The 26215-nt window shown below is 38.3% G+C and overlaps 1 protein-coding gene and 1 long non-coding RNA gene across 2 annotated transcripts; both read right to left on the reverse strand.

The window, feature by feature from the left end:
• Positions 1-4992: 4992 nt before the first annotated feature.
• Positions 4993-10653, reverse strand: LOC124881116. Its single transcript, XM_047386628.1, has 11 exons — positions 10523-10653; positions 10276-10430; positions 9895-10032; positions 9495-9630; positions 7479-7656; positions 7016-7157; positions 6635-6772; positions 6066-6124; positions 5909-5983; positions 5757-5833; positions 4993-5543 (listed from the first exon to the last, which is right to left on the reverse strand). Exons 1-11 carry the CDS (start codon positions 10625-10627, stop codon positions 5439-5441), a joined length of 1308 nt encoding a protein of 435 aa, XP_047242584.1. The 5' UTR covers positions 10628-10653; the 3' UTR covers positions 4993-5438.
• Positions 10654-23751: 13098 nt separating this feature from the next.
• LOC124881123 lies at positions 23752-24509 on the reverse strand. Its single transcript, XR_007041540.1, has 3 exons — positions 24477-24509; positions 23908-23966; positions 23752-23825 (listed from the first exon to the last, which is right to left on the reverse strand). It is a non-coding gene; the product is annotated as an uncharacterized LOC124881123 (long non-coding RNA).
• Between the last annotated feature and the right edge of the window lie 1706 nt (positions 24510-26215).

Here is a 26215-nt window from a genome sequence, read left to right on the forward strand (position 1 = left end):
ACTCTGCACATATATGGAATGAATTCACACAATTTCTTAAAATACAAGAATTTATTAACAAAAATAAGTCATCTCAATGTTGGAATTATGATTATTGATTAATTCATATTTATCAATAATTATAATTAAAAATCATAATTTGAGAAAATTATTTTCTTAATCAAAAATCCTCATTTATGAATCGAAACCAGAGATGTCTTCTGGTGTTGTAATTGTGGCTCAATGCCTTTGATAATTACAACCGTTAAATACTCAGTAATAATTGATAACTATTACCAGAGATGTCACTGTTTAATCGACCGTTTCTGCCAAAACGTGGGGAACTTTTTAACCTTATTTTGACTGACACATCACTCTTGCACAAAATAAACACAAAACGCCTTCTGTTTATCTACGTGAAAATTTATTAACCCAATCAGCTTGATACAATCAACTCTTCGATCCGATAATCCTCACCTACTCAAACATGCAAAGTTCTACACAAAAGGGTAAAATATCTAACTAAACAAAAATAAAGCAAAACAGCAGTGGGATCAACCAGCAGATATGACAAAAGTGATAATATGACAAAGGAATATGGTGTTGAACGAAGCTTTGGGAGCGCAGCCCACCAGAAAGTGTAGCTCAGTGAGATGCAGGCAGTCATAAACCTCTCCCCCAGCAAGGTTGTAAACCCCGAGGACAAAGGATAATAAAACTTTTGGCGGCAAGCCAGTAAGCAGTAAAGTTGAAGACAAAGGAAATGGTTGATTTTCACCATAAGGTTATTATAGCGGTCCAGTTTCACAGCGCACCTGCGCGCAGGTGTTCGCACGGTGAAGACACAACTTGAGGAGCGCGGCGGCTTCAGAGTCCAAACACCAAGTTTCAAAACAATGGCATGCACATACAATTCAAAACCCATCAGACTATAAGTGGCAAATCTAATCGCACTAAACTCCTATCTCTACCCTACCCAAACTATTCCTAATAAAGAAATAAAATAAAAGGTGTATTTCACTTGAAGTCTTCCTTCTGGGGCAGCAAGCGAGAGAGAGAGAAAAAAAATAAGGTTAAAAAGTTCCACACGTTTTGGCAGAAACGATTGATTAAACAGTGACATCTCTGGTAATAGTCAATTATTACTGAGTATTTAACGGTTGTAATTATCAAAGTTGTTGAACCACAATGACACCAGAAGACATCCCTGGTTTCGATTCATAAATGCGGATTTTTGGTTAAGAAATTAATTTTCTCAAATTATGATTTTTAATTATAATTATTGATAAATATTAATTAATCAATAATCGTAATTCCAACATCAATGTCAAACATATTTCAATCAACAAACTCTTTACTATGCTAAAACAATCCAACTAAACTACCAAGCAGAATTAAAGAATAAAGACTAATGGACTATGTACAATATAAACAAGTTGATTAAAGATGATTAGAAATCATGACCAAAAGAGTGATGCAACATTACCATGCAATGTTTATGTTTGAGAACCAAGGATTATCTTGAAGAATCTGGAAGTGAGGTGAAGTTAGTCTTTGTACTAACCTAGGCATTAATTGGCATACCTTTAGACAACCATTCACAATGCAAGATCAGATAAAATATTATTTTAATAAAATAATATTTAAAGAATGATTTGCTGAATAAAACCAACCTTCTGGATGACCAATTCTCAACAGTGTCTAATTAGCTGTCTTTATTTAGTAAAATAATATTTAAAGAAATATTATTTTGAATAAGAACCAAATCTTTCTGGAGAAATGGGCTTAATGGTGTTTACTTAGTTTTCAAGTTTGGTAAAATAATTTTTAGGGAAATATTATTTTACTGTATTGAAAACTAACAACCTTTTTGGGTAAATGATCTTTAGCAGGCAAGCACGTGTTCTTAGCAGTTAGCGGTTAAAGCTAACAAAAGAAGCTCATAGCTTATCATCAGAATCACCCATATACCTTTAAAATACCATTAATAAAATGGTTAAAATGCATAAACATGGACGGCACGTTATGGCAGATCTTCTGTGTTTAAAATCACCCTTTAAATAAAGTTTGTCTTAACTTTAACAAAAAAAACACAAACACAGAACACAAACTGAGTACGTGTGCTGAGCAGATAGTGAACCGTGCTGAGGAAAAGTTGTCTGGTGACGAAGTTTGAAGAAAGCATCCACAGTGAACAAAGAGTTAACTGCAGCTAACCTCTGTAGCTATGGGATGGGGTGGCTCGTTCTGTCGGCGGCCAAACTGCACGTTACAGCTGTAACCACGGTGATGCGGTCCCGTTGTCCTTCCTTCAGACTGGGAAAACTGCTCCACTCGGCGTCGTAGAGACAGGGTCTCTGCTGGGAACTCTCTGGACACAGTTTGCTTCTGTAGACCTCAGAGAGAAAAGTCAAGCCACGCTTGTACCTTAATTACCCCGTTCATGAATGAATAGCGGATACAAAAACAGCAATTCATTCATACTTAACTTAGTGCATATGATTGCATGATTGTATGACACTCTTGGATCTAGTTTGAAGAGTTATGTCTGCCAGCAAAGAGACATTAGGGCTCTGTGTCCCTCCGTCCAGATCCTCTAGAGATCAGCATGGAAGAGGTCAGTTTGTGGCAAAAGCGGGGGTTTTGTACGGACAGTGACATCACGGGAAGTCCACTGTTACCCTCTTTCCTGGCTGTGCTGGAAGTAGGTTAATGCAATTTATTTTGAAAGTCCCAGAAAAGTCCGTACCGGACTTTCATGTTGTAATCCATGGCTGTGGGTCCCAACATGGTTATGCTTTCATTTCATAGTTTACTAGTTGTGTTTCTATTAGTTTGTATTCAAGAGTCTCTGTTCTGCTCCAGCCACGTTTTGTTCTCTCCTGTCTGTTTTCAATAATCTTCATTCGGTTCACCTGCACCTAGCATTCAGTCTCCTCGTTTCACCTGGTTCTTGCTCCATATATACACAACTGTTCTGTTCATTCCTCACGGAAACATTTTGGATCATTTATCTCTATTCATGTCATGTCCTTTACTCATGCCAAGCCTGCCTTGCCAGCCTGCCCATGTCTGTTTTGCCACTGAAGTAAGTTTTGTTTATTAAACCTTTACTTACCGTCATGCTGCCTGCTCATCTGCATTCTGGGGTCCTCCGTCATACCAGCCGTAACAGCTTCAGGTTGTTCAGCAGCATCAAACCACAGCTGGGTATGTGGAGATTTAGCAGTGGGCATCTCTTTTGATTGAGGGTCCTTGTCTGTGTGTTGATGACTGAATTAATCAACAGGACAATGCTGCAGTTAACAACTTCCACTGTGGCAGAACAAAGGGTTAATTTCCAAATACCACACAAGCCCAGTTTAAGAACAGTTTAGTTAAGCATATGTTAATGGCGTGTGGAAGGACTAAAGTGCTGTTATTTCAAACAAGCATGTAGGCCTGTTCAGAAACAGTCTAGCTGTGGCAATAATTATTACATCTTGCAGCTTTCCAGGTCACCTTGACATTAAAAGTCCAGAGTGCCAGAAACATTTTTGTAAGTTACAAAATGAGAGTAGATTGGTTGGAATTTTCACATCCACACCAATGAAATGACTGTGTAAATACACCCTTCTTAGTATCAAATGTTGGGATTTTTTGGAACTTGGTAATGATGTACTCAGTGTTGTGAATAAAGATCCCTGTGTTGGTTTTCAAGAGGGAACCATTTGTCTTTTTTATCATTTTATTTAGGAATATATTGTGCCACTGCCTTCTTCAACACCATCTGACAGAGGCCTGTTTCCAACTGAATGATGTATTTCTTTTGGATCATCTTCTTCTGAACTACTTCCCATACAAGAAGTTTGTGGATGTATGAAAAAGCAAGTTTTGAAAATAAAATACATGTGAATTTCATAGATGGCTTTTGTAAAGTCATCTTCATCACATGGAGCAGAGTTCCCACCAGCCTACTAGAAACACAAATCAGGCATGTCTACATGAACCTTTGAAGAACAGTGGAGCTCCTCATTAATGAATCCTTGTTTTTGACTTAAACCTTTGATCAACCAATTAACATCTAGTTTGAGTAAATGTCTTCCATAAATTAGCACTTTTAAATGTTTTGTCTCTTGCTGCGGTTTTTATCTTTTTGCAGTTTGAAGTTCAACTTACAACCTGGTTTTGATCCAGCTGTGTGAAATAACGAGACTGTTACCTAGGCGACTGTGGCTCAGTAGGAAGAGTAGTCGTCCTGCAATCAGAAGGTTGTTGGTTCTATTCCAGCTCCCCCCTGCCATATGTCGTGGTGCCCCTGGGCAAGGCACTTCACCTCAAGTTGCCTACCGATCTGCGTATCGGTGTGTGAGTGTTAGTGAGTGCCATTGGGTGAATGTGGCTCTACTGTGAAGCGCTTTGAGTGGACTGTATGACTGGAAAGGCGCTATATAACTTCAGTTCATTTACCATTTATTCCTCAGTCTCAAGACTTGGATCAGGAGCGTCTCACAACCAGTTGACTGCTGAATGTTTAACAGAGATGTAATATCACAAATGAACTAATTGCACACATGGCATCCTATCATGGTAGTATGATTGAATTCAGTGAGCTCCTAAGACTGATCCAGTCTTTCACAAAGATTAGTACAAGTAGTTTTCATGTCGAGGTTCTGGATTTTATACACCTGCTGTGTTAGGGAGAAAGTCTCAGTAGCTTTGGTAAAATACTGCATGACATCCTTAATTGAGAGAAATAGGTGTGGAGATACTTTTCCATTAGTGAAGCCTCAAATTGACGTTGTATCCAGAAAACAACCTCAAACATGCAGCCAATGGCAGAAAGAACCATCTTCAGCATGAAGAATATGGACTGCAGGAAGCGTCTGTAAGGACCAAACAATATCTTCATTTCATGATCGATGTCTGTGTCCAGGATTACATAAAGAGACGATATGATCTGGGCTTGTCCACTTCTATAGTTCTTAGAAGTACCTCCAAGTATTAATGTTGTTTTAGACAGAGGGTGAATGATTCATTTTGAAAAATTGTATTTATTTAAAGAGCTATTTTCACAGACAGTCAATGAAGATATTAAAATTTATAAAACTCCCAGAGGCATTAATGCTACACATGCACAAGGAGGATGGGAATAAAAAAGTAGAAATAGGTAAATACCTGCCTTAATAAATAGTTCAGGTGATACCAAATATTGATGTTATTTACATTTTTTTCTGCTCATTCACTTCATATTGGTAACTGATGAATAATTGAAATGTACGCTTGTTAAAGTATTCCTATTTTACAACAGTTTTTTCCACACAGGAATAAAAATTGAACATTACTATAATTACTCATTGTCAAAACTAAACTTAGTCTCTCATCTAAAAACAGCCATAAGTCCCTAAAGTAATTAAAAGACACAAGAAACGGCTAAATCCATTCACATTTCCCTGCAAGGATCACATTCATTCTCACAATTAGCCACTAGGGGGCAGTTGTTTTTTTAACTTCCACTGAACCGGGTGAACCAGGTGAACTTTTATGTCTGGATGCAGCCCTCGTCTGATCAGTTCATCTTTGATCTGCAGAAGAAAACACGAGATGTATGTGAGATACAGTCAGTGGTGAATTATTTAACATACCGAACAGCGTCTATGATTAACATTAACATCAACAGCATCACTGTAGTAAAACTCTGGGTTATCATTTGACATTAGCAGCTCATTTGGGCTAAATTAGTTTAGATTAAACTCAGGTTGTTATGGTTTGTGTTTAACGTCAAGGACATTACTGACCGCTTTTAGGATGAATTCATGATTGTCTTTCAGTGACAGCATAGTTGAGATCTTCAGTTTCAGAACAGTAAGATAAGCTGGAATCAAAAGAGATCAACATGGTATACAGTAGTACTTCCAGTTACTTTCACTGCTGCTTTCGTCCTACTTACATGTTCTTGGGGGAGGATTTGAAGTTGTCAAAGGGATGGTGGGAGCAACGACAGTGGTTGAAGTCACAGTTGGTCCTGAGACAACAGTAGAAATATTATCAGTTCAGGAAATAAAAAAAATATTATATTAAAGATGAAAAAGAAAGAATAGACTTACTGTTTCCAACAGTCACAACAACACATCGATGAACAGACTGGTACACAGAGCTGGTGACACTGTGGAGATAATTCAGCAAAAGGTGCTTTAATATTAAATTTGTGTTAAAGGGGCTCTTAAATATTGTTTTAAAAAACCTTAAGAGGATCAGCAGGTAAAATAAGGTTAACAATCCACCATAAAGACAAACTAGACAAATAACCATCCATGTTTACAACATAAGGACCGTTTCCAATTTCCAGTTAGCCTGTTAACCTCACCAGAATACCCAGAGGAATCCTGAGCGTGCATGTGAATAAAATGCAAATGTTTATAGACATCCGAACCCAGGATTTGTTAACCTGTCTGGCAACAGTTCATAACATCAATCACTAAATCAGTTTATCTTCAATAAATAGTTCCAAGCTTAAACACGTGGTTCTTTGCAATACTGTTACTATGGTAACTCCTTTATATTTTGGCTAAGCAGGTGAGAACATTGACTGCATGACTGACTGACTGATTTTTGTTTCTTTGGTTGGATTTTTCTGTGCATTTTGAGGTAATTTCACTTCAGATCAGATACTGACTTTGCTTGGACAACAAAACAGATGGGATGGCTTTCGTCATTTTCATCCCCTGAAGGCGTCCATCTCAGGGTGAAATGTCCTGAACCAGATGAATTTTTGACCACATCGACCGGCCCGCTGAACAGGAGCTCAGTGATGCTTAAACAGAGAGGAAATACACAAATCTGTTGGTTATATTTGCAAAATGCCCTGAAATCAGCCTTTTCTGATGTCATGTTCAAAATGTACTGACAGCAAAAGACAATTTTGTTTAGAATATTTGTGCAGGACTTCTGTTGTTTGTTGGTTGGAATAATGCTGTTATGTTAGCCCAACAGGAAAGATCAAATTTCACTCTGCCACCATGAATCATGTCCAAACCAGTCTTTAATTGCTACTCACACAGACTGAGTTGCCTCTGCTCTGATGGGGATTTCCAGCGTCTGATTAACATCAATGAAGATCTGAGCTCCATGTTCAGGAGTTGGAGACAGGAACTTGGGCAGATATTCACCTTCTGTGCAGGATGGGGCTGCAGGATCCACTGGAGCAATGCATGAAAGAACAAGGTTAGATATGGTGAAATAAACTTAGAAAACACATTAAATTGGTTTATTCCAAAGATTCTGCACCTAGATTAAAGGATGAATTCAGTAAAGTTACACATTTGTCCAGGTCAACTGTTCTTGTAAAAGGTGAATTTTGTTAAATTCTAGTATTCAGAAATATAAAAGTTTAAGGTAATTTATTGATCCTTAGGTATAGATCAGCAGATAATTATTAAACATCAAAGTGAAAAAACGTTTTCTACATCCATGTAGCTCTTTGTGGGATAAAACAAGGTGATCAAAATATGCAGTTATACCTTTAAAAACAAACTGGACAGGAATTTTGCTTAGGGCACTGCTGGTGTTTCTCAGCGATATTGAACCATCATTTTGAGTCAGGGTGATGATCTCTCTGGGGAAGTCCTCCATCATCAGCTGCACTGCATATGGACCTTCAGAACTGCTGCCAGTCGGGCTGAATGAAAGCATACAAGACTGCAAGAGTACAGAAGGAGAGACCAAAGATTTTAAATCAAAACCAAATTAGACGATGTCATATTTCCATGTTTCCCATTATGGGTTTTATTTATGTTTTCAATGGCAACAATATTTTTTAAAATTGAAATTAATTGGAAGATTGATGCCTGTTGAGTGCATGCTGAACATACACTATGCAGTTTATTTGCAATTTCAAATGTTTTCTAAAACCTCAGGTTTTTTCTAAGAGGATTAGACTCTATTCAACCCTCTGGGGTCCTGGTGTGTCATACCTTGTTGTTCACCAGAGAGCAGTGTTCACACTTCTGCATTTCAAACTGCCTTTGCTGGCTTTTAGGTTTTTTAATTATCTTATTTTATTTTTTTATCTCAGACATGATTATATAAGAAGAACATGGTGTAATTAATTTATCATAACTTTGGTTTAACTTCATCAAAATTATTTAAAGAGTAACTAAACCCCAAATAATCTCTTTTTGCAGAAAAACTGTATAAATTGGGCCTTGAATGTGCTATATTTATGTTACTATGCAATTTTCTATATTTTCATGTAAACCTGTGTGTTGCTTGTTAGTCTGCAATATTTGTCCTAAAACCGTCTTCGTGCTGCCCTCTTTGGGTTGAACAGTGGTTGCTGCAGTACTTTACAAAGACAGTATAAACATTAAAACATGAGTGATTGAAAAGTTAAAAGTCAGTCAGGATTTTAAAATTAATCAGTGCGAAGACATTAAACAACAGGAGTGGCGAGAACTCTTCAGTTTGTTCCACTTTAGGGTCTTGCTGCTGAATTCTGGACCAACTGACAGCATTCAAGGGCTTTTCTTGATGCACGTGAAAAGTGCCTTTGACAGTTTTATAAGTTGCTGCATTAATGTATGCCAATAAAAGTAAGACACTGCTGGTTGCAGTCAGCTCGCAGTTGTTTGTGTTTTCACAGTTTCACTTAGATACACATAGAAATAAAGAAGTTATTGATCTTGACTTGTGAAAACAATTTGACTGACGGATGGTTTTAGTTATCAGGCACCAAAGCAAGACCAATACATTCAATAAGGTCTGATAAAGTTTTCTAATACATCTGGGCCAGGAGTGTCCAAACGTTTTGTCATGTGGGTAAAAAGTATTCTCTGGCCAAATAAATTTCATTTTTAATAAACTAAAATGCCAAGAAATTAGATTGCATTTTTTTTCCCTGCTCAATATTATGCTAAGCATGCAAAATCGTAATTAGACAAAAAAAAAAAAAAAGTAGACACGAAAGGCATTTTAATCCATTGTAGACCAAAAACTTAAACTTTTCCGTTTGCCATATGAAAAGCAAGACATCCGGTTTGCAAACTCTGTTGGGCTAGACTGGAAAATAATACTCCAAAATATGGTCTAATCTGAGTAATAAGAGCAAGAATTTGGTTACTTTTTTCTTTTAAATGGTTTGCTGTATTTAGCTAAGTTTAATAAGTTAATTAAAAGCAGATTTGGGGGTTGCCAAAGTAAGTCACTGGACAGATGTGGTTTTATTTGCTAAGACATTAAAGAGGATGCAAAAAGTCCATCTGCATCAACCACCTTTGCAAAATTAAGGGCCGCACAAAATCAGTCCAAAGGCCACAAATAACCCCTGGGCCGTACTTTGGACACTCATTTAGGCAAACGTTCTGTAAAATAAACTAAAACACTTCCACAGACTTTGACAGGAAGCAGCTAACTAATTTAGGAGTAAGGCTTGCTAATTATTATTTCATAACAGTAAAATAATCAGTAAATTCAGCTTAGTCACCTGTGAAAACTACATTTGGCTTTCATGTCACCTGACTCCAGGATTTATTACTTACTGATGAGAGGCTGAAAACAGAAGGTGGTGTGCAGGTGTCGCACTCTAAGGAAGAGGATGCATATCTGCATTTAACCTCGTCTCCATCAGGGTCGAAGGTCAACAAGCTGATATTTCTCGGACAGTTTGAAGGAACTCTGAGAGAACCAGAAACAAATATTAAATTGTCACACTTGAACATCTGAAAATAGTCTGCTCAACTGGTTTGCTTTACTCTGGGAAGATTTATTATCTTGATTGATTTGTATTTTGTTGCTTTTCACAAATATGTATAAAAATGTAATGGCTAAATCGGCCTTTGCACCATGTAACTCTTGGGTCTCTGTTACAGATGAAACTGATTCACGGCACTTTGTAAGTGATCTGTTATTATTAACATGATAAATAAAAACCTGAATTACCTCACAACAGGGAGGACTCTGGTCTGTGGCGATGAGTTGGGCTTGTTGATGTCAGATCGGTTCCTTACCTCAACAAACATTTGAGCTAAGCTAGTTGAAATGCTGTTTCTGTTATCTATCCAGTTTCCAGTATTCAATCTTTAACAGAAGATATTGGAAAGGTTTTTGATGTTACTCAGAGGTTCTAAAACACAGAACACTTTACAGTGGACATGATCACTGACAGAAAATTAATATCATCAAAAACTGAAGATCATTAGGAACAGGAAGTTTAAATTTAATCACTTCTTGAAGAAAACATTGTTAAATATCAGTCAGTTATTTCTATACCGCTTCTTCCATAGTGGTTATAATATATATATTATTGTATAATTTACTCACCCATCATCATATGAACCACAATTCATATTTTTCCACTTCGAGGCAAACTCTCCCAGACACCATTCACCTATGCTTTCCTCGGTATTACTACAGCTAGTACACCTCAACTCAAGCTCTTCATATGAGCTGTAGCTCAGCTTATAGCGATGCATAACCTGTAAATTCAAAGTGAAGAGGTACCAGCTACCATCAGATTTATGGGAATAAGATTTTAGGAAAAATAAAACTTTAGAGAATCTCAACTTACTGAAAACTTTTTTCCTTGGACATCTTTAGTAGAGTAGGTAAACACAGCACCATTATAACCAGCTTTAGCATGGCCGACCAGCAGCAGCAGCACAGAGAGCAACATGGTTATGAGTCACTTCTTCTAAACAAAGACTGCCTTATACAAGTAAATGTATACAGACATCCCTTTATTCATTCACTCTGTTTGTTTTAAACATGGAATTCACATTTTATGGTCCGCATGTAAATGTGGACCATAAAATGTCCGTATTTACATGCGGACCAATTTATGGTTTAATCATGGACCATAAAATGGTCCAGGAAACATGGCTGAGTGATCATGAACAGACATAAAAACAAAATAATAATCTCCAGAAAATGCAGAAATCATAAATCTTTTATTGCACCAAGGAGATACATTTTGCTTAGCAAACAAATTATAAAAACAGTAAATGTTTTGTTTTTTTTCAGTATAGGAACAGTCATGTTTTGGGAAATTCTGTAGCACTACAGGGTTAATCATTTATCTGTCCTGGTCAGTTTTGTGTTGGTAAATATTTAACAAGAACAGAAGTTGAGCAGTACTGTGTGCACCACTGATTTCATGAGATACAAACGGTTTAATGGGACAATCTGTCTAGCAAAGACTCGATATTTATTAATGTATTAACTGTAGATGATCAAGAGTTTTATTACATAAGCATTTATTCATGCTGCCAGTTATCCCTTTTACAGCTCAATCATTTCAGATCTCACTATCTCCTTTTCCTCATCAAGACTCTTCAGGGAAAATTATGTTTAAATTAAATAGAGATATTAGCTACTTTTAAAATACGCTTACCATATTGCATAGTTTCCCCGTTTACTGTATATTTAATGTTTTGTTCTTTGAAATTGTATGGAAGTTAAGTCTTTAACATAGCTTTTATTCTTTATTTCTGTGATATGAGAAACTCATCTTTTCTTTATTTAACCCCTAAATCTGTGATTGTAAACAAAATTATTACATCTACACAATAAATAGAGTAAATTCTGATATGTCTCTTGATATTTCCTGTCAAGATATATGAGTCATATGATCCTCCCCGTGAGCCAGGAGGCATGATAGATACTTTCCAGGGAATCCTCTTTACTCTTGTCCTGTGAGTACTTTAACCCGGCTCAACTTTGATTTTTTCTTTAGATCTTTCTCCACAACACCAAAACAGAACAGCACTTGCATTACTAAAAATGATACCCAAGTCCATCTTGCTCTTCATCCCACCACCACTCATGAACAAATATCAATAAATACTTCAACTCCTCCCCTTGAAGTAGATACCAAGCCCTCTACCAGGAGGGGAGCCCAGAAGGAACTGCCCTAGCATGAGCTCAAGGTCATGGCTTGAAGACAACAGCAAGAACACATAATCTAAAAAATACAGAAACAGGCCCTGAGACAAACAGCCTCCTCTCCAGAAAAACATCTTCAGACCCTCTCCATTTCTTAATGTTCAGTTTATGGTTTACGCACACACACACACACACACACACACACACTCTTGTTTTGCTATATGGAGTGAGGACCATGTGTTGACTCCCATTGATTTTCAGTCATTTTCAACCCTTTCTATGCCCTAACCCTGACAATAACCCTAAACCTAACCATTACCAGTGCTTACCTAACCCTAACCTTAACCTAAACTCAATTCATGCCTTAGTCCTAAACCTAACCGTTAGCAAAATAGGTCGTGAGGACCAGCAAAATGTCCTCACTTTGGTACAAACGGTCCTCAATTTGATGGTGAAATCGGGAAAATGGTTCTCACTGTGATGCCAAGACAGGAACAGACACACACACACACACACACTTGAGTCTGGTTATTTAATATTCGTTTGCCACAACAGAGACAGCACCTGCAACACTGGTGTTTTGTTTCTCGCATGCAGAAACCAATCTAGAGAAAGATTTAGGTTTTCCAAGAATTTTATTTTTGTAAAAATTACCTAGCCATTGGGTGAACTTCTACTGTGAATAACTTTATGTCGGTAGTCCTTCTCCATGGCGTCACCGAACTCCTCCCAAGCCCGAATGTTTGCCTCTGCCACGGCCCGGGCGGCGGCACGCGTCCTTAGCAGTAACTCACTGCGAAGCCAAAAGTTAAACCAGTGTTCACTTTTATTACAGGAGACATCTGATGCAGCATATTTAGTGATATATTTATACACATTACTTGGATTAAAGGGTTTGTTCTTTTTAGCAAAACCTTGTGTTGATGATAGGAAGATTGAACTGCTGTTTAAAGTCTATTTCAGACTTCAAGCAGAACTGATATCTAAACATTTAAGGTGCCATTCAATTAATAAAAAAAATTATCTCATTAAATATCTAATTTGCAATATGTGTCTATTAAATCCTACTACTGTTATCAGATAATAGCTACCATATAGAGCTAAAACCTTTATGCAGCATCATTCATTCGTTTCCTACACCTACCTAATCCTATTAAGACTGGTGTCCATCTCCACCAGTCAAGTGTCCACCCTGGATGGGTCAACAATCCGTCATTAAGACAAACTAGCCAAAAAACCATACATGTTTACAACATGGGGACCATTTCCAATTTCCAGTTTGCCTGCTAACCTCACCAGAGTAGACAGAGGAATACTTAGCATGCATGTGGATAAACAGTTAATGATTTAAAAACATGTGAACCCAGGATTTGTTAACCCATCAGGCAACAGTTTATGATAGGAATCAGTGAATCAGTTTATCTTTAATTAATAGTTCCTAGCTTGAACACATAGATCTTTGCAATACTGCTGCTATGGTAGCTCCTTTACATTTTGGCTAAGCAGGGTGAGAACAATGACTACATGACTGACTGATTTTTGTTGGTTTGGCTGGTAATTTTATGCATTTTAAAATAATTTCACATCAGACCAGATCAGATACTGGCTTTGCTTGGAGCACAAAACAGATGGGATGGCTTTTATCATTTTCACTTGCAGAAGGTGTCCATCTGATCACATATCAGCATTTAAAATAAATTCCATCAGGGTCGAAGGCCAAGAAGTTGATACTTCTCTGACAGTTTAAAGGAACTATGAGAGAACTGGAAAAACAATCATCACTGAACCCCTGAGAACAAACAGTCTGCTCAACTATTCTGCTTTACATTGGAGAGATTTAGTATCTTGGTTCATTTGTATTTCAATGTTTTTCTTCCATGATTTTTTAGGTTCTTGAACTCTCGTTCAAGAACTGTTTCTGACAACATGGTACCTATACTAAATATATTTGATTGTATTCAGTTTTTCACAGTTTCAAATGAGAATAATAAAACCTAAAACTTGTCTATTATCAGTGAATAATTTTAAATGAACGTATCAGATCACAAATATCTAAAAAAATGTTAATGACTAAATCTGTTTTTGCTCCATGTAACCCTCGGGTCTCTGTTACAGATAAAACTGATTCATAGCGCTTTGGATGTGACCTGGAAGCCATTTCTAAATTTAAAATTTTGGGGTAAAGTTTTAAAAGAAAAAACTAAACATCAACAGAAACAGTTTTGGCACCAACAGTTTCAGGCACTTATTAACATGATATAAAACTGAATTACCTCACAACGTTTAATGTAATGACTAAATCGGCCTTTGCACCATGTAAGTCTTGGGTCTCTGTTACAGATCAAACTGATTCACGGCACTTTGGATGTGATCTGGAAGCCATTTCTAATTAGAGAAGAGAAAAAGAACAAAACATCAACAGAAACAGATTATAGTTTACCCTCAACAAAAGGGACCAAAGGTTTCAGGTACTTATTAACATGATATAAAAACTGAGTTACCTCACAATAGGGAGTATGCTGGTCTGCGGTGATGAGTTGAGTTTGTTGATGTCAGATCGGTTCCCCAGCTCAACAAACATCTGAGCTAAGCCAGATGAAATGTTCTTTCTGTTATCTGTCCAGTTTTTACAGGAAAGTATTTTTTTAACCTATCTTTAACAGAAGATATTGGAAGGGTTTCTGATGTTACCCAGCGTCCGGGTTTGCTGGAGTTGTGTTTGACCAAAGTGCAGAGCAGACCGAGGGAGCCACATGGTGAGTAAATTAGTCAATAATGAGAAAGCAAAAACTTACAATAATTCAGGTCTTGGAATACAGACAGATAAATAAGGCCCGTATAAATCAGGGCAGTAAACAGGCAAGGAACAATCGGACATGACAATGGATAGCAAGCAGGATAATCCAGTAGTGAGCAAAGAAAACCAGAGAATATAAATGCTGAGTGAGGGTAGAGGATTGACCAATGAACACAGGGAGCTAATCAGAGGGAAAATCAGGAGCAGCTGGTGAAAGAGAGAGAAATCATTCAACTGAAGGAGGGTGGCTAATTAACACAGAAGAGCAGGGAGATCAGGGGAATAACAAAACATCAAAGTGCACAGAAATAGGTAAATGTCGGAGTTACTGATAAACTCAGAGAAGGTATGCAATGAAGACACAAGCGAGTCAAAGTTATTTTTGGCTGGCCAGGGAGAGACAGTCCTTTCTCTCAGAGGAGCTGCCCTGTGTCACAGCCTTTTATTAAAGAAAGGAAAAACACTAATGTTACAGTATCGTGGGTGTGGCTAAACAGTTTCACAAATACAAGTCCTACTGAATAATACTGGTTCAGCCTAGATACTGATACAGCACACACGTCTATGTCTGGCATTCAAGGACACGAAGATTGGCTGGGGCGCGAAGATCCCTCTTCCCAGAACTGCCCCGCACACAAGTTCCTGCTCAGTCAGAATAGCAACCACCCAAATGCAACTCTAAGACAAGATGACAATTCTGTTAATAGTTTATGAAACACTCAAGATAAATGTGAAAAGTATTCAAACCACTTCTATCAAAGTTCACCAAACTAAATAAATGAAAATGTCTTTTAATGATAAATCATTCAGGATAAAGAACCTTTTTAAACTAAGCAATGATAATTTATGTACAAATCTTCCAACAGTAAACCATGAAACTAACTAAAGAACATAAAAAGGGAGGAACCAGGACTCATATTTTGAAAGAATCCTAAGACTAAACGTGACGTCATTGTAAGAAAAATTTCTAAAGGTTATTTACAAAGCACCTTAGGTCTTAAGAGAACTCCTAAAATGAACAGATACAAGTAGTGATGAGCCTAAGAGTATCTTAACCAGGAAAAGACGATGGAAAGACAGAGAGATAGAAGAGATATTCTTCATACAATGAGCAACAGTGAATTAATAAAATGCTACCGGACTCCTGTCCTCGAGGGCCGGTATCCTGCAACTTTTAGATGTGTCCCTTGTTCAAAAATAAGCAATCATCATTTACATTTCTGAAAGCATTCTTTGTTTACAGCATTTTTTCACACCTGCCTAAAATTTTTGTACAGTACTGTACACTCACCGGCCACTTTATTAGGTACACCTTGCTAGTACCGGGTTGGACCCCTTTTTGCTTTCAGAACTGCCTCAATCCTTCGTGGCATAGATTCAACGAGGTACTGGAAACATTCCTCAGAGAGTTTGGTCCATATTGACAAGATAGCATCACACAGATGCTGCAGATTTGTCAGCTGCATCCATGATGCGAATCTCCCGTTCCACCACATCCCAAAGGTGCTCTATTGGATTGAGATCTGGTGACTATGGAGGCCATTTGAGTCCAGTGAACTCATTGTCATGTTCAAGAAACCAGTCTGAGATGATCCGTGCTTTATGACATGGAGCATAATAATAATAATCATCTTTATTGGTCATTGCACTTGTACATTACAACAAAATCTGTCCTCTGCATTTAACCCATCCCTTATAGGGAGCAGTGGGCTGCCATTGTGCGGCGCCCGGGGAGCATTCTGGGGCTAAGGGTCTTGCTCAGGGACCCAGAGTGGCAATCTGTGGGGTACGAACCTGGCCCCTTGTGTCCCCTCTGGAACACAAACCTCCTGTTCTAACCATACAACCATACTGTTCTAGTGGTGATGTTTTTAGGTGTTGATATATGGCTCTTGCTTTGCATGGTAGAGTTTTAACTTACAGTTGTAGATGTAGCAATGAACTGTGTTAACCTGTTAAGCCCTAAGGGGTTTAATAGCAATTTCTGCCTGAAATACATGCTCACTCGGTGAGCATGCTCCTCTCAGCATCAGTGGCTGTTTAGTGGAGAGAGTGGAGCAGTTCCAGGGTGTCCAGATCTCACAAGCCCTAAATGGCACAAGGACATCTCACCAATCACAGATCTGATATGAGTCCTGCAAATTGTTTTTAAAAACAAACAAAAAAATGACCATATGATACAATAGAGGTAAGAGTATAATCAGTTTATGATTTTGATGGACAATTTTAAAAACACCCATAGATTGTAAAAAACATAATTTGAATTGAGATATCTAATATTGCTCCTTCCAATTCCATGTAATTTTCTTTTGTCAAACATCAAACCTGCTTCTGACAGGTAACTCTAGGAGTCAGACTAATGCTATGAAGGAAAAATCTTATGGTAAAATGTTTTGGAAAATTGTCGTGAAGGTCTTAGAGACTTCTGTTCTTTGATTTCTCCAGTGCATTTAACACAATTTAACCTGATTTGCTTTGTCAGAAACTCCAGAAGACTCAGGTGGAGGCCTCAACAATCTCTTGGATCAAAGACTACCTGACAAACAGACCACAGTTTGTGAGACTGAAGGGTTGTGAGTCTAACCAGGTAGTCAGCAGCACAGGAGCACCACAGGGGACTAAACTCTCACCATTCCTTTTCACTCTGTACACTTCAGACTTCCAGTACAAGACAGACTCCTGTCATCTGCAGAAATACGCGGATGATTCTGCAGTCGTGGGGTGGATCAGAGATGGACAAGAAGCTGAGTACAGGAAGGTGGTGGACCGCTTTGTTTCATGGTGTGGAAACAATCATCTCATTTTAAATGTAAATAAAACAAAGGAGATTATTGTAAATTTTAAGAGAAACAGGAATAAGTCAAACACTATTTTCATCATGGGAAAAGAAGTGGAGGTGGTGGAGGAGTATAAATACCTCAGCGCCAGGAACTTAAAAAAGCTCAACAAGCTGATAAAGAAGGCTTCTGTTCTGGGGACTCCTCTGAAACCTTTGGAGATCATTGTGCAAAGAAAGATTATTCATAAATTGAAGAACATTAAGGAGAACCCTGAGCATCCTCTTCATGAGACTGTCCTACAACAACAGAGTGTCTTCAGTCAGATCTTCTTCAGATCTGCTGTAAAACAGGAAATCCTTCCTGTCCACAGCCATCAGCATCTACAACAGCTGTTTGAAGAAAACTGTATAAAATGAGCTACATCAACATTTAATTTTCCTTGTCGCTGAGCTTTGCATCTTTTTTTTATACCTCTAACTGCAACATAATGTATGGTCTGCAGCACCTGTAGATTAGCTGGCAGAGAACTCCTGGCCATGCAGGTGGTGTCCGAAGGTCAAAAATATGAAAAGTATGACTTTAGGTTATGCAAGAAAACACTTTTGTTTAATTGTTCAGTTTTAAATGACCAGTTTACACTTCACATTGGTTTCTAATAATAAAAATAATCACACAGTAACTGATTCACTGAATGGACAAACATTGAGGACTCAAACAGAGTTCTCCTCTATGAAATTAGGTCAGGTCTAGTAGTCATTTGTCAGGTAGGAAACAGTGATGTACAAGGTAAACTAAAGGAGCATTTTACCAAAGTTAATCACTAACCAATACAGCAATTTTCCTCAACAGCTGAATTTTAACAATTTAATACCTGGAGAGCTCAATATGTTTAATAGTGTTATGATTGTTTTTTTCACCCTTGTGTGAAGAGTTATTTAAAAATGTAATACAAATATAAGATTGGTTGCTATCATTTATTTATATAACTCCCCTCTGTAAGGGTATTGTCAAGAATGGGAGTTTTATAACAGTAAAGCCTTGTTCACTGGAAACTTTAAAAACTGTTCAGAGGAACTGTCCTGTGTACCATGATTGGTTTGTACGGGCCTATTTTAAATGTGCTTCATATTTACTTATTCAAACTGATTTGCCTCCACTCTGAAGTTCATTTGTATAGCTGTTCATGGTGTAGAGCTGAGCTCTGGTGATTAGAGCTGGAAGCAGATAGAGACCAACAAACTAAGCCATACTTGTCATGATCCTTGGGTCTTTTTATTTCCTTGTTGGTCATTTATGTTCTTTAGTTTTTGCCATATTCAGAGTTCATTTTTTAGATACAGTATATGCCAAAAGTATTGGGTCACATCACCAAATCAATGACTTTGTCATAGTTTTTAACTGCTGCTTTGACCCACATGCGAAAGCACACTCAGGAAGCAGAAGAAGGTTTAACAGGTTTATTGTGAGGATTTGTTTTGCCGGAATCTGGAACCGGGAACTCATCAACTGTGCAAGGAGGAGTACCAGATCACCAAGACTTTCACCTTTCTGCTCTTAAGCTCTAAAGCATTTTCACCATGACAGCCTGCATCAGCATCAACAATTTATTCTGCATCCAAACAAAAAAGCTAAAACCTGCAGGAAATGTCAACAAGAACCATGCCTAGTGTAAAGAAAAACAAGCAATCTTTAATATAATTTTAAGGAATGCAGAAAACCTTGGTTCTACCATCTTAAAGTTATTCTGGGATTACATCGAGAAACCTAAATTACATTAAAGATCTCAGGCTAGATCACCAAGTTCTTACACAGTATTTTATTACATTTAACATTGGAGTAATACATTTTCATTACAATTAATAAAAATAAGTGTAAACCCATAAACCAGATGAGAGATTAAACAAAAACATTATATATCAAGACAGATGTCCCAGCAAGGATGAGATTCATTCTCTTATTTAGCCACTAGGGAGAGACTATAACTAGCACTTTACCATTGCTTCGCAGCTCTATAATTATATCCCATGGAACCTCATACTTTATCGGCTCATCTTTGATCTGGGGAACAAAACACAGGAAGTCAGTGCAACACCCTAAAAATTGCAAGACACACAGAACAAAGCTGAACCTCATCTGAGTGATAAAAATCAGGGTTGACTTTCAGATTAGGCACTTTGTGCTACGTGAGCTTCTACTTACATATTTCCTAAATTAAAATAATAGTTAATCTAAATCTATACAACTAAAACAAACCAATGCACAAGAAAACAAACCTGATTAGTTTACTGTAGAAACAGCCTAACCTTTTAGACAAGAATGAAACTGATTGTCATCATTAGGTTGAAGTCAAGTCGTGATTTTTCTACTAATCAATGCTAAGTCACGTCTCAGTAAAAACAGTGTTGTATTCTCCTCACAATATCTGTCTCTGAAGTTTCTGCTTCTTCATGTTCACCAATTAGTTGCTAATTGCAGCACATGGATGTAAACAAAACAGAAAAAGCGGCATGAGCTCAAAGATAATCACTTGGAAGGTTTAATTTGAACACAACTACGATCTGAAGAAGACCAAAGTGTAGTACTCCTCACTATACTAGAAAGAATTGTAGTGCATGAGAGTTTGAGTCACACATTCTTCTTTGAGACTTTAAAGCTTTATTAGATCTAATTTTTGTTTAAATTTGTTACTGTCATTATTGTAATATATGTACATCTGTGTATATGTATATGTAACTTGTAATCTAAAATGAATGCTGTGTTAAAAAATGGAAAAGTCAAAAAGGTCACTGACCAGTTTTGTGATGGTTCCAGCATCATTCTCCAGTGATAGTGTAGTGGAGATCTTTGCATTCAGAGCCTAAATATACTGGTCCTTCTCAAAATATTAGCATATTCATTATTTTCCATAATGTCATGATGAAAATTTAACATTCATATATTTTAGATTCATTGCACACTAACTGAAATATTTCAGGTCTTTTATTGTCTTAATACGGATGATTTTGGCATACAGCTCATGAAAACCCAAAATTCCTATCTCACAAAATTAGCATATCATTAAAAGGGTCTCTAAACGAGCTATGAACCTAATCATCTGAATCAACGAGTTAACTCTAAACACCTACAAAAGATTCCTGAGGCCTTTAAAACTCCCAGCCTGGTTCATCACTCCAAACCCCAATCATGGGTAAGACTGCTGACCTGACTGCTGTCCAGAAGGCCACTATTGACACCCTCAAGCAAGAGGGTAGACACAGAAAGAAATTTCTGAACGAATAGGCTGTTCCCAGAGTGCTGTATCAAGGCACCTCAGTGGGAAGTCTGTGGGAAGGAAAAAGTGTGGCAGAAAACGCTGCACAACGAGAAGAGGTGACCGGACCTTGAGGAAGATTGTGGAGAAGGGCCGATTCCAGACCTTGGGGGACCTGCGGAAGCAGTGGACTGAGTCTGGAGTAGAAACATCCAGAGCCACCGTGCACAGGCGTGTGCAGGAAATGGGCTGCAGGTGCCGCATTCCCCAGGTCAAGCCACTTTTGAACCAGAAACAGCGGCAGAAGCGCCTGACCTGGGCTACAGAGAAGCAGCACTGGACTGTTGCTCAGGGGTCCAAAGTACTTTTTTCGGATGAAAGTAAATTCTGCATGTCATTCAGAAATCAAGGTGCCAGAGTCTGGAGGAAGACTGGGGAGAAGGAAATGCCAAAATGCCAGAAGTCCAGTGTCAAGTACCCACAGTCAGTGATGGTCTGGGGTGCCGTATCAGCTGCTGGTGTTGGTCCACTGTGTTTTATCAAGGGCAGGGTCAATGCAGCTAGCTATCAGGAGATTTTGGAGCACTTCATGCTTCCATCTGCTGAAAAGATTTATGGAGATGAAGATTCATTTTTCAGCACGACCTGGCACCTGCTCACAGTGCCAAAACCACTGGTAAATGGTTTACTGACCATGGTATCACTGTGCTCAATTGGCCTGCCAACTCTCCTGACCTGAACCCCATAGAGAATCTGTGGGATATTGTGAAGAGAACGTTGAGAGACTCAAGGCCCAACACTCTGGATGAGCTAAAGGCCGCTATCGAAGCATCCTGGGCCTCCATAAGACCTCAGCAGTGCCACAGGCTGATTGCCTCCATGCCACGCCGCATTGAAGCAGTCATTTCTGCAAAAGGATTCCCGACCAAGTATTGAGTGCATAACTGTACATGATTATTTGAAGGTTGACGTTTTTTGTATTAAAAACACTTTTCTTTATTGGTCGGATGAAATATGCTAATTTTGTGAGATAGGAATTTTGGGTTTTCATGAGCTGTATGCCACAATCATCCGTATTAAGACAATAAAAGACCTGAAATATTTCAGTTAGTGTGCTATGAATCTAAAATATATGAATGTTAAATTTTCATCATTACATTATGGAAAATAATGAACTTTATCACAATATGCTAATATTTTGAGAAGGACCTGTATAAGGTTATTAATAATCTGCTTTATTTAACAAGGTTACCTTGATCAGATATGGTGATGCTTTAAAACATCAACTTCTGTCACACTTACATTGTCCTAAGGCCGGTATGAGAGTAGTCATAGCTGGTGGAGGTATAATCAGAGGGGTTCCAGTTGTTGGACCTGGTGACAGAGCAGCAGGTAAGCAGGAACGCTATCATTTCAGGAAAAAGCTGATTGAAATCAAACTCAAGAAACAAAACAAAAAAAACTGTCAGGAGCTGTGCCATGTCTGTCGGTTTAGTGCTATTTTTGTTCTTAGCCTCTAGATGGCGTTTGAACCGGAGGAGATGTGACAGGTATTCTCTATCTCCTTGATGATCTGCTGAGGAGTATTTAAGGAGGAGGCTGCCAGCAACTCACTGCCAGAGTGTTGCCCTTTGTGGTACAGCTCAAGCCACATTACCTTTGCCGTTGACTTGACCTTGCTTTGCTCTTTTTGTAATTTTGGATTTGTTACCTGAACTTGACTTTGCCTTCAGTATCTAACCCAGCCTGGATTACCGTCTTCTGGACAGAAACTATCCAGCTCCATGAACCACGACTCAAGCGTCCTGTTACCTCATTGGATCAAACCAGCTGGCAGTCTCCTGATTCCTTCGTTCTGTGGATCTCCTTCTGTGAACCCTGTCCACCCTCCTTCTTCCATTGCACCAACTACAGAAACTCTTGGACCATCTATCATCCTGGCCCACCAGTACTCAGTCTCCAGTCCCACGGGTAATCAACCTCCAGGTCTCTCCACACCCCCCTGGCGGATCTCTCCTTCAAATCAGTAAGACAGCATTATCATTTAAGAACATAGGTCCAGAGTTTCCCCTTGCTTACCGTTCTGTTTATTTTACAGTTGGTATCCCGGTTCCAGTTTCCTGCACATTTCAACTTCCTGTAAATAAACTCCTTACCGTTAAACTCTGTCTCCTGAATTGCTTTCTGCATGTGGGTCAAATCTGTTCGAAACAATATGACAACTACGATTTTCACTCACTGCCCAGAATCGTCACAAGGACGCACCGAAGGTCAGACTGGTACACAGAGCTGTAGAAACTGTGGAGGTAATTTTCACAACAGCTTAAATCTAAAGCTATTAATGAAATGACCAACTAACTTCAGTTACACAACGTCTTGACACAGTTATTTCAACAAACTCAATACAAAGCAGACACACAGCACTCATCAACGATGTGATTAGGATTCAGTTTTGATTAACCCACATTTTCCTCAGTCTCCTCCTCCTCTCTTATCATAATGTTCAAACTTCTTACTATTTATACAAACTGCAACTAAAGCCTCTCTGGTTGGACAAGTTAAAGTCAGGATGACAAGTTAAAGTGTTGTTTGAGGTCACGTTTTAATGCCTTCCTCGGGAGGTGTTCCAGGCACGTCCCACTGGGAGGATGCCCAGGGGACAGCCCAGGACGCGCTGGAGGGACTATGTCTCTCGGCTGGCCTGGGAACGCCTTGGGCTCCCCCTGGAGGAACTGGAGGAGGTGTCTGGGGATCCCGGATAAGCGGAAGACGACGAGTACGAGTATATATATATATTATATATATAATTATATATATATAATATATTATATATACAGGTCCTTCTCAAAATATTAGCATATTGTGATAAAGTTCATTATTTTCCATAATGTCATGATGAAAATTTAACATTCATATATTTTAGATTCATTGCACACTAACTGAAATATTTCAGGTCTTTTATTGTCTTAATACGGATGATTTTGGCGTACAGCTCATGAAAACCCAACATTCCTATCTCACAAAATTAGCATATTTCATCCAACCAATAAAAGAAAAGTGTTTTTAATACAAAAAACGTCCTACTTACATGTTCTTGGGGGAGGATTTGAAGTTGTCAAAGGGATGGTGGGAGCAACGACAGTGGTTGAAGTCACAGTTGGTCCTGAGACAACAGTAGAAATATTATTAGTTCAGGAAATAAAAAAAATATTATATTAAAGATGAAAAAGAAAGAATAGACTTACTGTTTCCAACAGTCACAACAACACATCGATGAACAGACTGGTACACAGAGCTGGTGACACTGTGGAGATAATTCAGCAAAAGGTGCTTTAATATTAAATTTGTGTTAAAAGGGCTCTTAAATATTGTTTTAAAAAACCTTAAGAGGATCAGCAGGTAAAATAAGGTCAACAATTCACCATAAAGACAAACTAGACAAATAACCATCCATGTTTACAACATAAGGACCGTTTCCAATTTCCAGTTAGCCTGTTAACCTCACCAGAATACCCAGAGGAATCCTGAGCGTGCATGTGAATAAAATGCAAATGTTTATAGACATCCGAACCCAGGATTTGTTAACCTGTCTGGCAACAGTTCATAACATCAATCACTAAATCAGTTTATCTTCAATAAATAGTTCCAAGCTTAAACACGTGGTTCTTTGCAATACTGTTACTATGGTAACTCCTTTATATTTTGGCTAAGCAGGTGAGAACATTGACTGCATGACTGACTGATTGATTTTTGTTTCTTTGGTTGGATTTTTCTGTGCATTTTGAGGTAATTTCACTTCAGATCAGATACTGACTTTGCTTGGACAACAAAACAGATGGGATGGCTTTTGTCATTTTCATCCCCTGAAGGCGTCCATCTCAGGGTGAAATGTCCTGAACCAGATGAATTTTTGACCACATCGACCGGCCCGCTGAACAGGAGCTCAGTGAAGCTTAAACAGAGAGGAAATACACAAATCTGTTGGTTATATTTGCAAAATGCCCTGAAATCAGCCTTTTCTGATGTCATGTTCAAAATGTACTGACAGCAAAAGACAATTTTGTTTAGAATATTTGTGCAGGACTTCTGTTGTTTGTTGGTTGGAATAATGCTGTTATGTTAGCCCAACAGGAAAGATCAAATTTCACTCTGCCACCATGAATCATGTCCAAACCAGTCTTTAATTGCTACTCACACAGACTGAGTTGCCTCTGCTCTGATGGGGATTTCCAGCGTCTGATTAACATCAATGAAGATCTGAGCTCCATGTTCAGGAGTTGGAGACAGGAACCTGGGCAGATATTCACCTTCTGTGCAGGATGGTGCTGCAGGATCCACTGGAGCAATGCATGAAAGAACAAGGTTAGATATGGTGAAATAAACTTAGAAAACACATTAAATTGGTTTATTCCAAAGATTCTGCACCTAGATTAAAGGGATGAATTCAGTAAAGTTACACATTTGTTCAGGTCAACTGAACAGCTGATTTTCTGGTTTTGTAAAAGTTTAAGGTCATCTTTTAAACCTTAGTTGAATATCAACTGTCAACAGATAATTAATTATCAGAAACTAAAGGGAAACAAAACTTTTCTACATCAGTGTAGCTCTTTGTGGGATAAAACAAGGTGATCAAAATATGCAGTTATACCTTTAAAAACAAACTGGACAGGGATTTTGCTTAGGGCACTGCTGGTGTTTCTCAGCGATATTGAACCATCATATTGAGTCAGGGTGATGATCTCTCTGGGGAAGTCCTCCATCATCAGCTGCACTGCATATGGACCTTCAGAACTGCTGCCAGTCGGGCTGAATGAAAGCATACAAGACTGCAAGAGTACAGAAGGAGAGACCAAAGATTTTAAATCAAAACCAAATCAGACGATGTCAAAATTCGTATTTTCCATTATGGGTTTTAGTTATGTTTTCAGTTATGGCAGCTTTATTTGTTTTTATTAAAATTCCCTGGCAGATGTATGGCTCTAAACACATAATTTGAGAGTGCATGATGAAAACAAAGGGCCTTATCTTCAACGATCCCAAATAGTGGGTGCTAATTTGAGTGTACAAAAAATAAACTGCACATGTAATAAGTGTGCGTGTTGCGTGCGATTTGTGTGCTATGGATAACTAGTGGAAAGGAGGTGCAGACCGCCCTATTTAATTTAGGAAATTGCGTGTGCTACTGGCTGGCTGCTACTGGCCCCAGTGGAACAAGAGGAAAAGCAACTAGATCTGCTCTGCTGTGTTGCTAGAAATATGCAGGGATTGTTGCATTGCATCATTATAAATGATCCAGTTGCTGATTGTTCCCTTCTGTTCTGTGCTTTTCTGTTAGTTAGTTAACCTTTCTCATCACCATTCACAGCAGCATGTTTCTCAGCCTCTCCCTTGACAAGACCATGTCCAGGGTGTACCCTGCCTCTCGCCCATAGACTGCTGGAGATAGGCACCAGCTCCCCCGCGACCCACTATGGAATAAGCGGTAGAAAATGACTGACTGACTGAATGACTTTGTTAACGTTACAAGAATTTAAATCGAATATTTATGTACGT

Source organism: Girardinichthys multiradiatus, chromosome 14 (genome assembly GCF_021462225.1).
Source record: "Girardinichthys multiradiatus isolate DD_20200921_A chromosome 14, DD_fGirMul_XY1, whole genome shotgun sequence".
In the NCBI taxonomy this organism is placed as follows: Eukaryota; Metazoa; Chordata; class Actinopteri; order Cyprinodontiformes; family Goodeidae; genus Girardinichthys; species Girardinichthys multiradiatus.

Excerpts from the sequence above, each read along its gene's own strand:
- LOC124881116 (XM_047386628.1), bottom strand. The coding sequence starts at position 10,627 with ATGTTGCTCTCTGTGCTGCTGCTGCTGGTCGGCCATGCTAAAGCTGGT. Across the intron at positions 9,631-9,894 it reads AGAGTCCTCCCTGTTGTGAG|AGTTCCTTCAAACTGTCCGA; the intron begins GTAATTCAGGTT and ends TGGTTCTCTCAG. Across the intron at positions 5,544-5,756 it reads ATGAATTCATCCTAAAAGCG|ATCAAAGATGAACTGATCAG; the intron begins GTCAGTAATGTC and ends TTTCTTCTGCAG.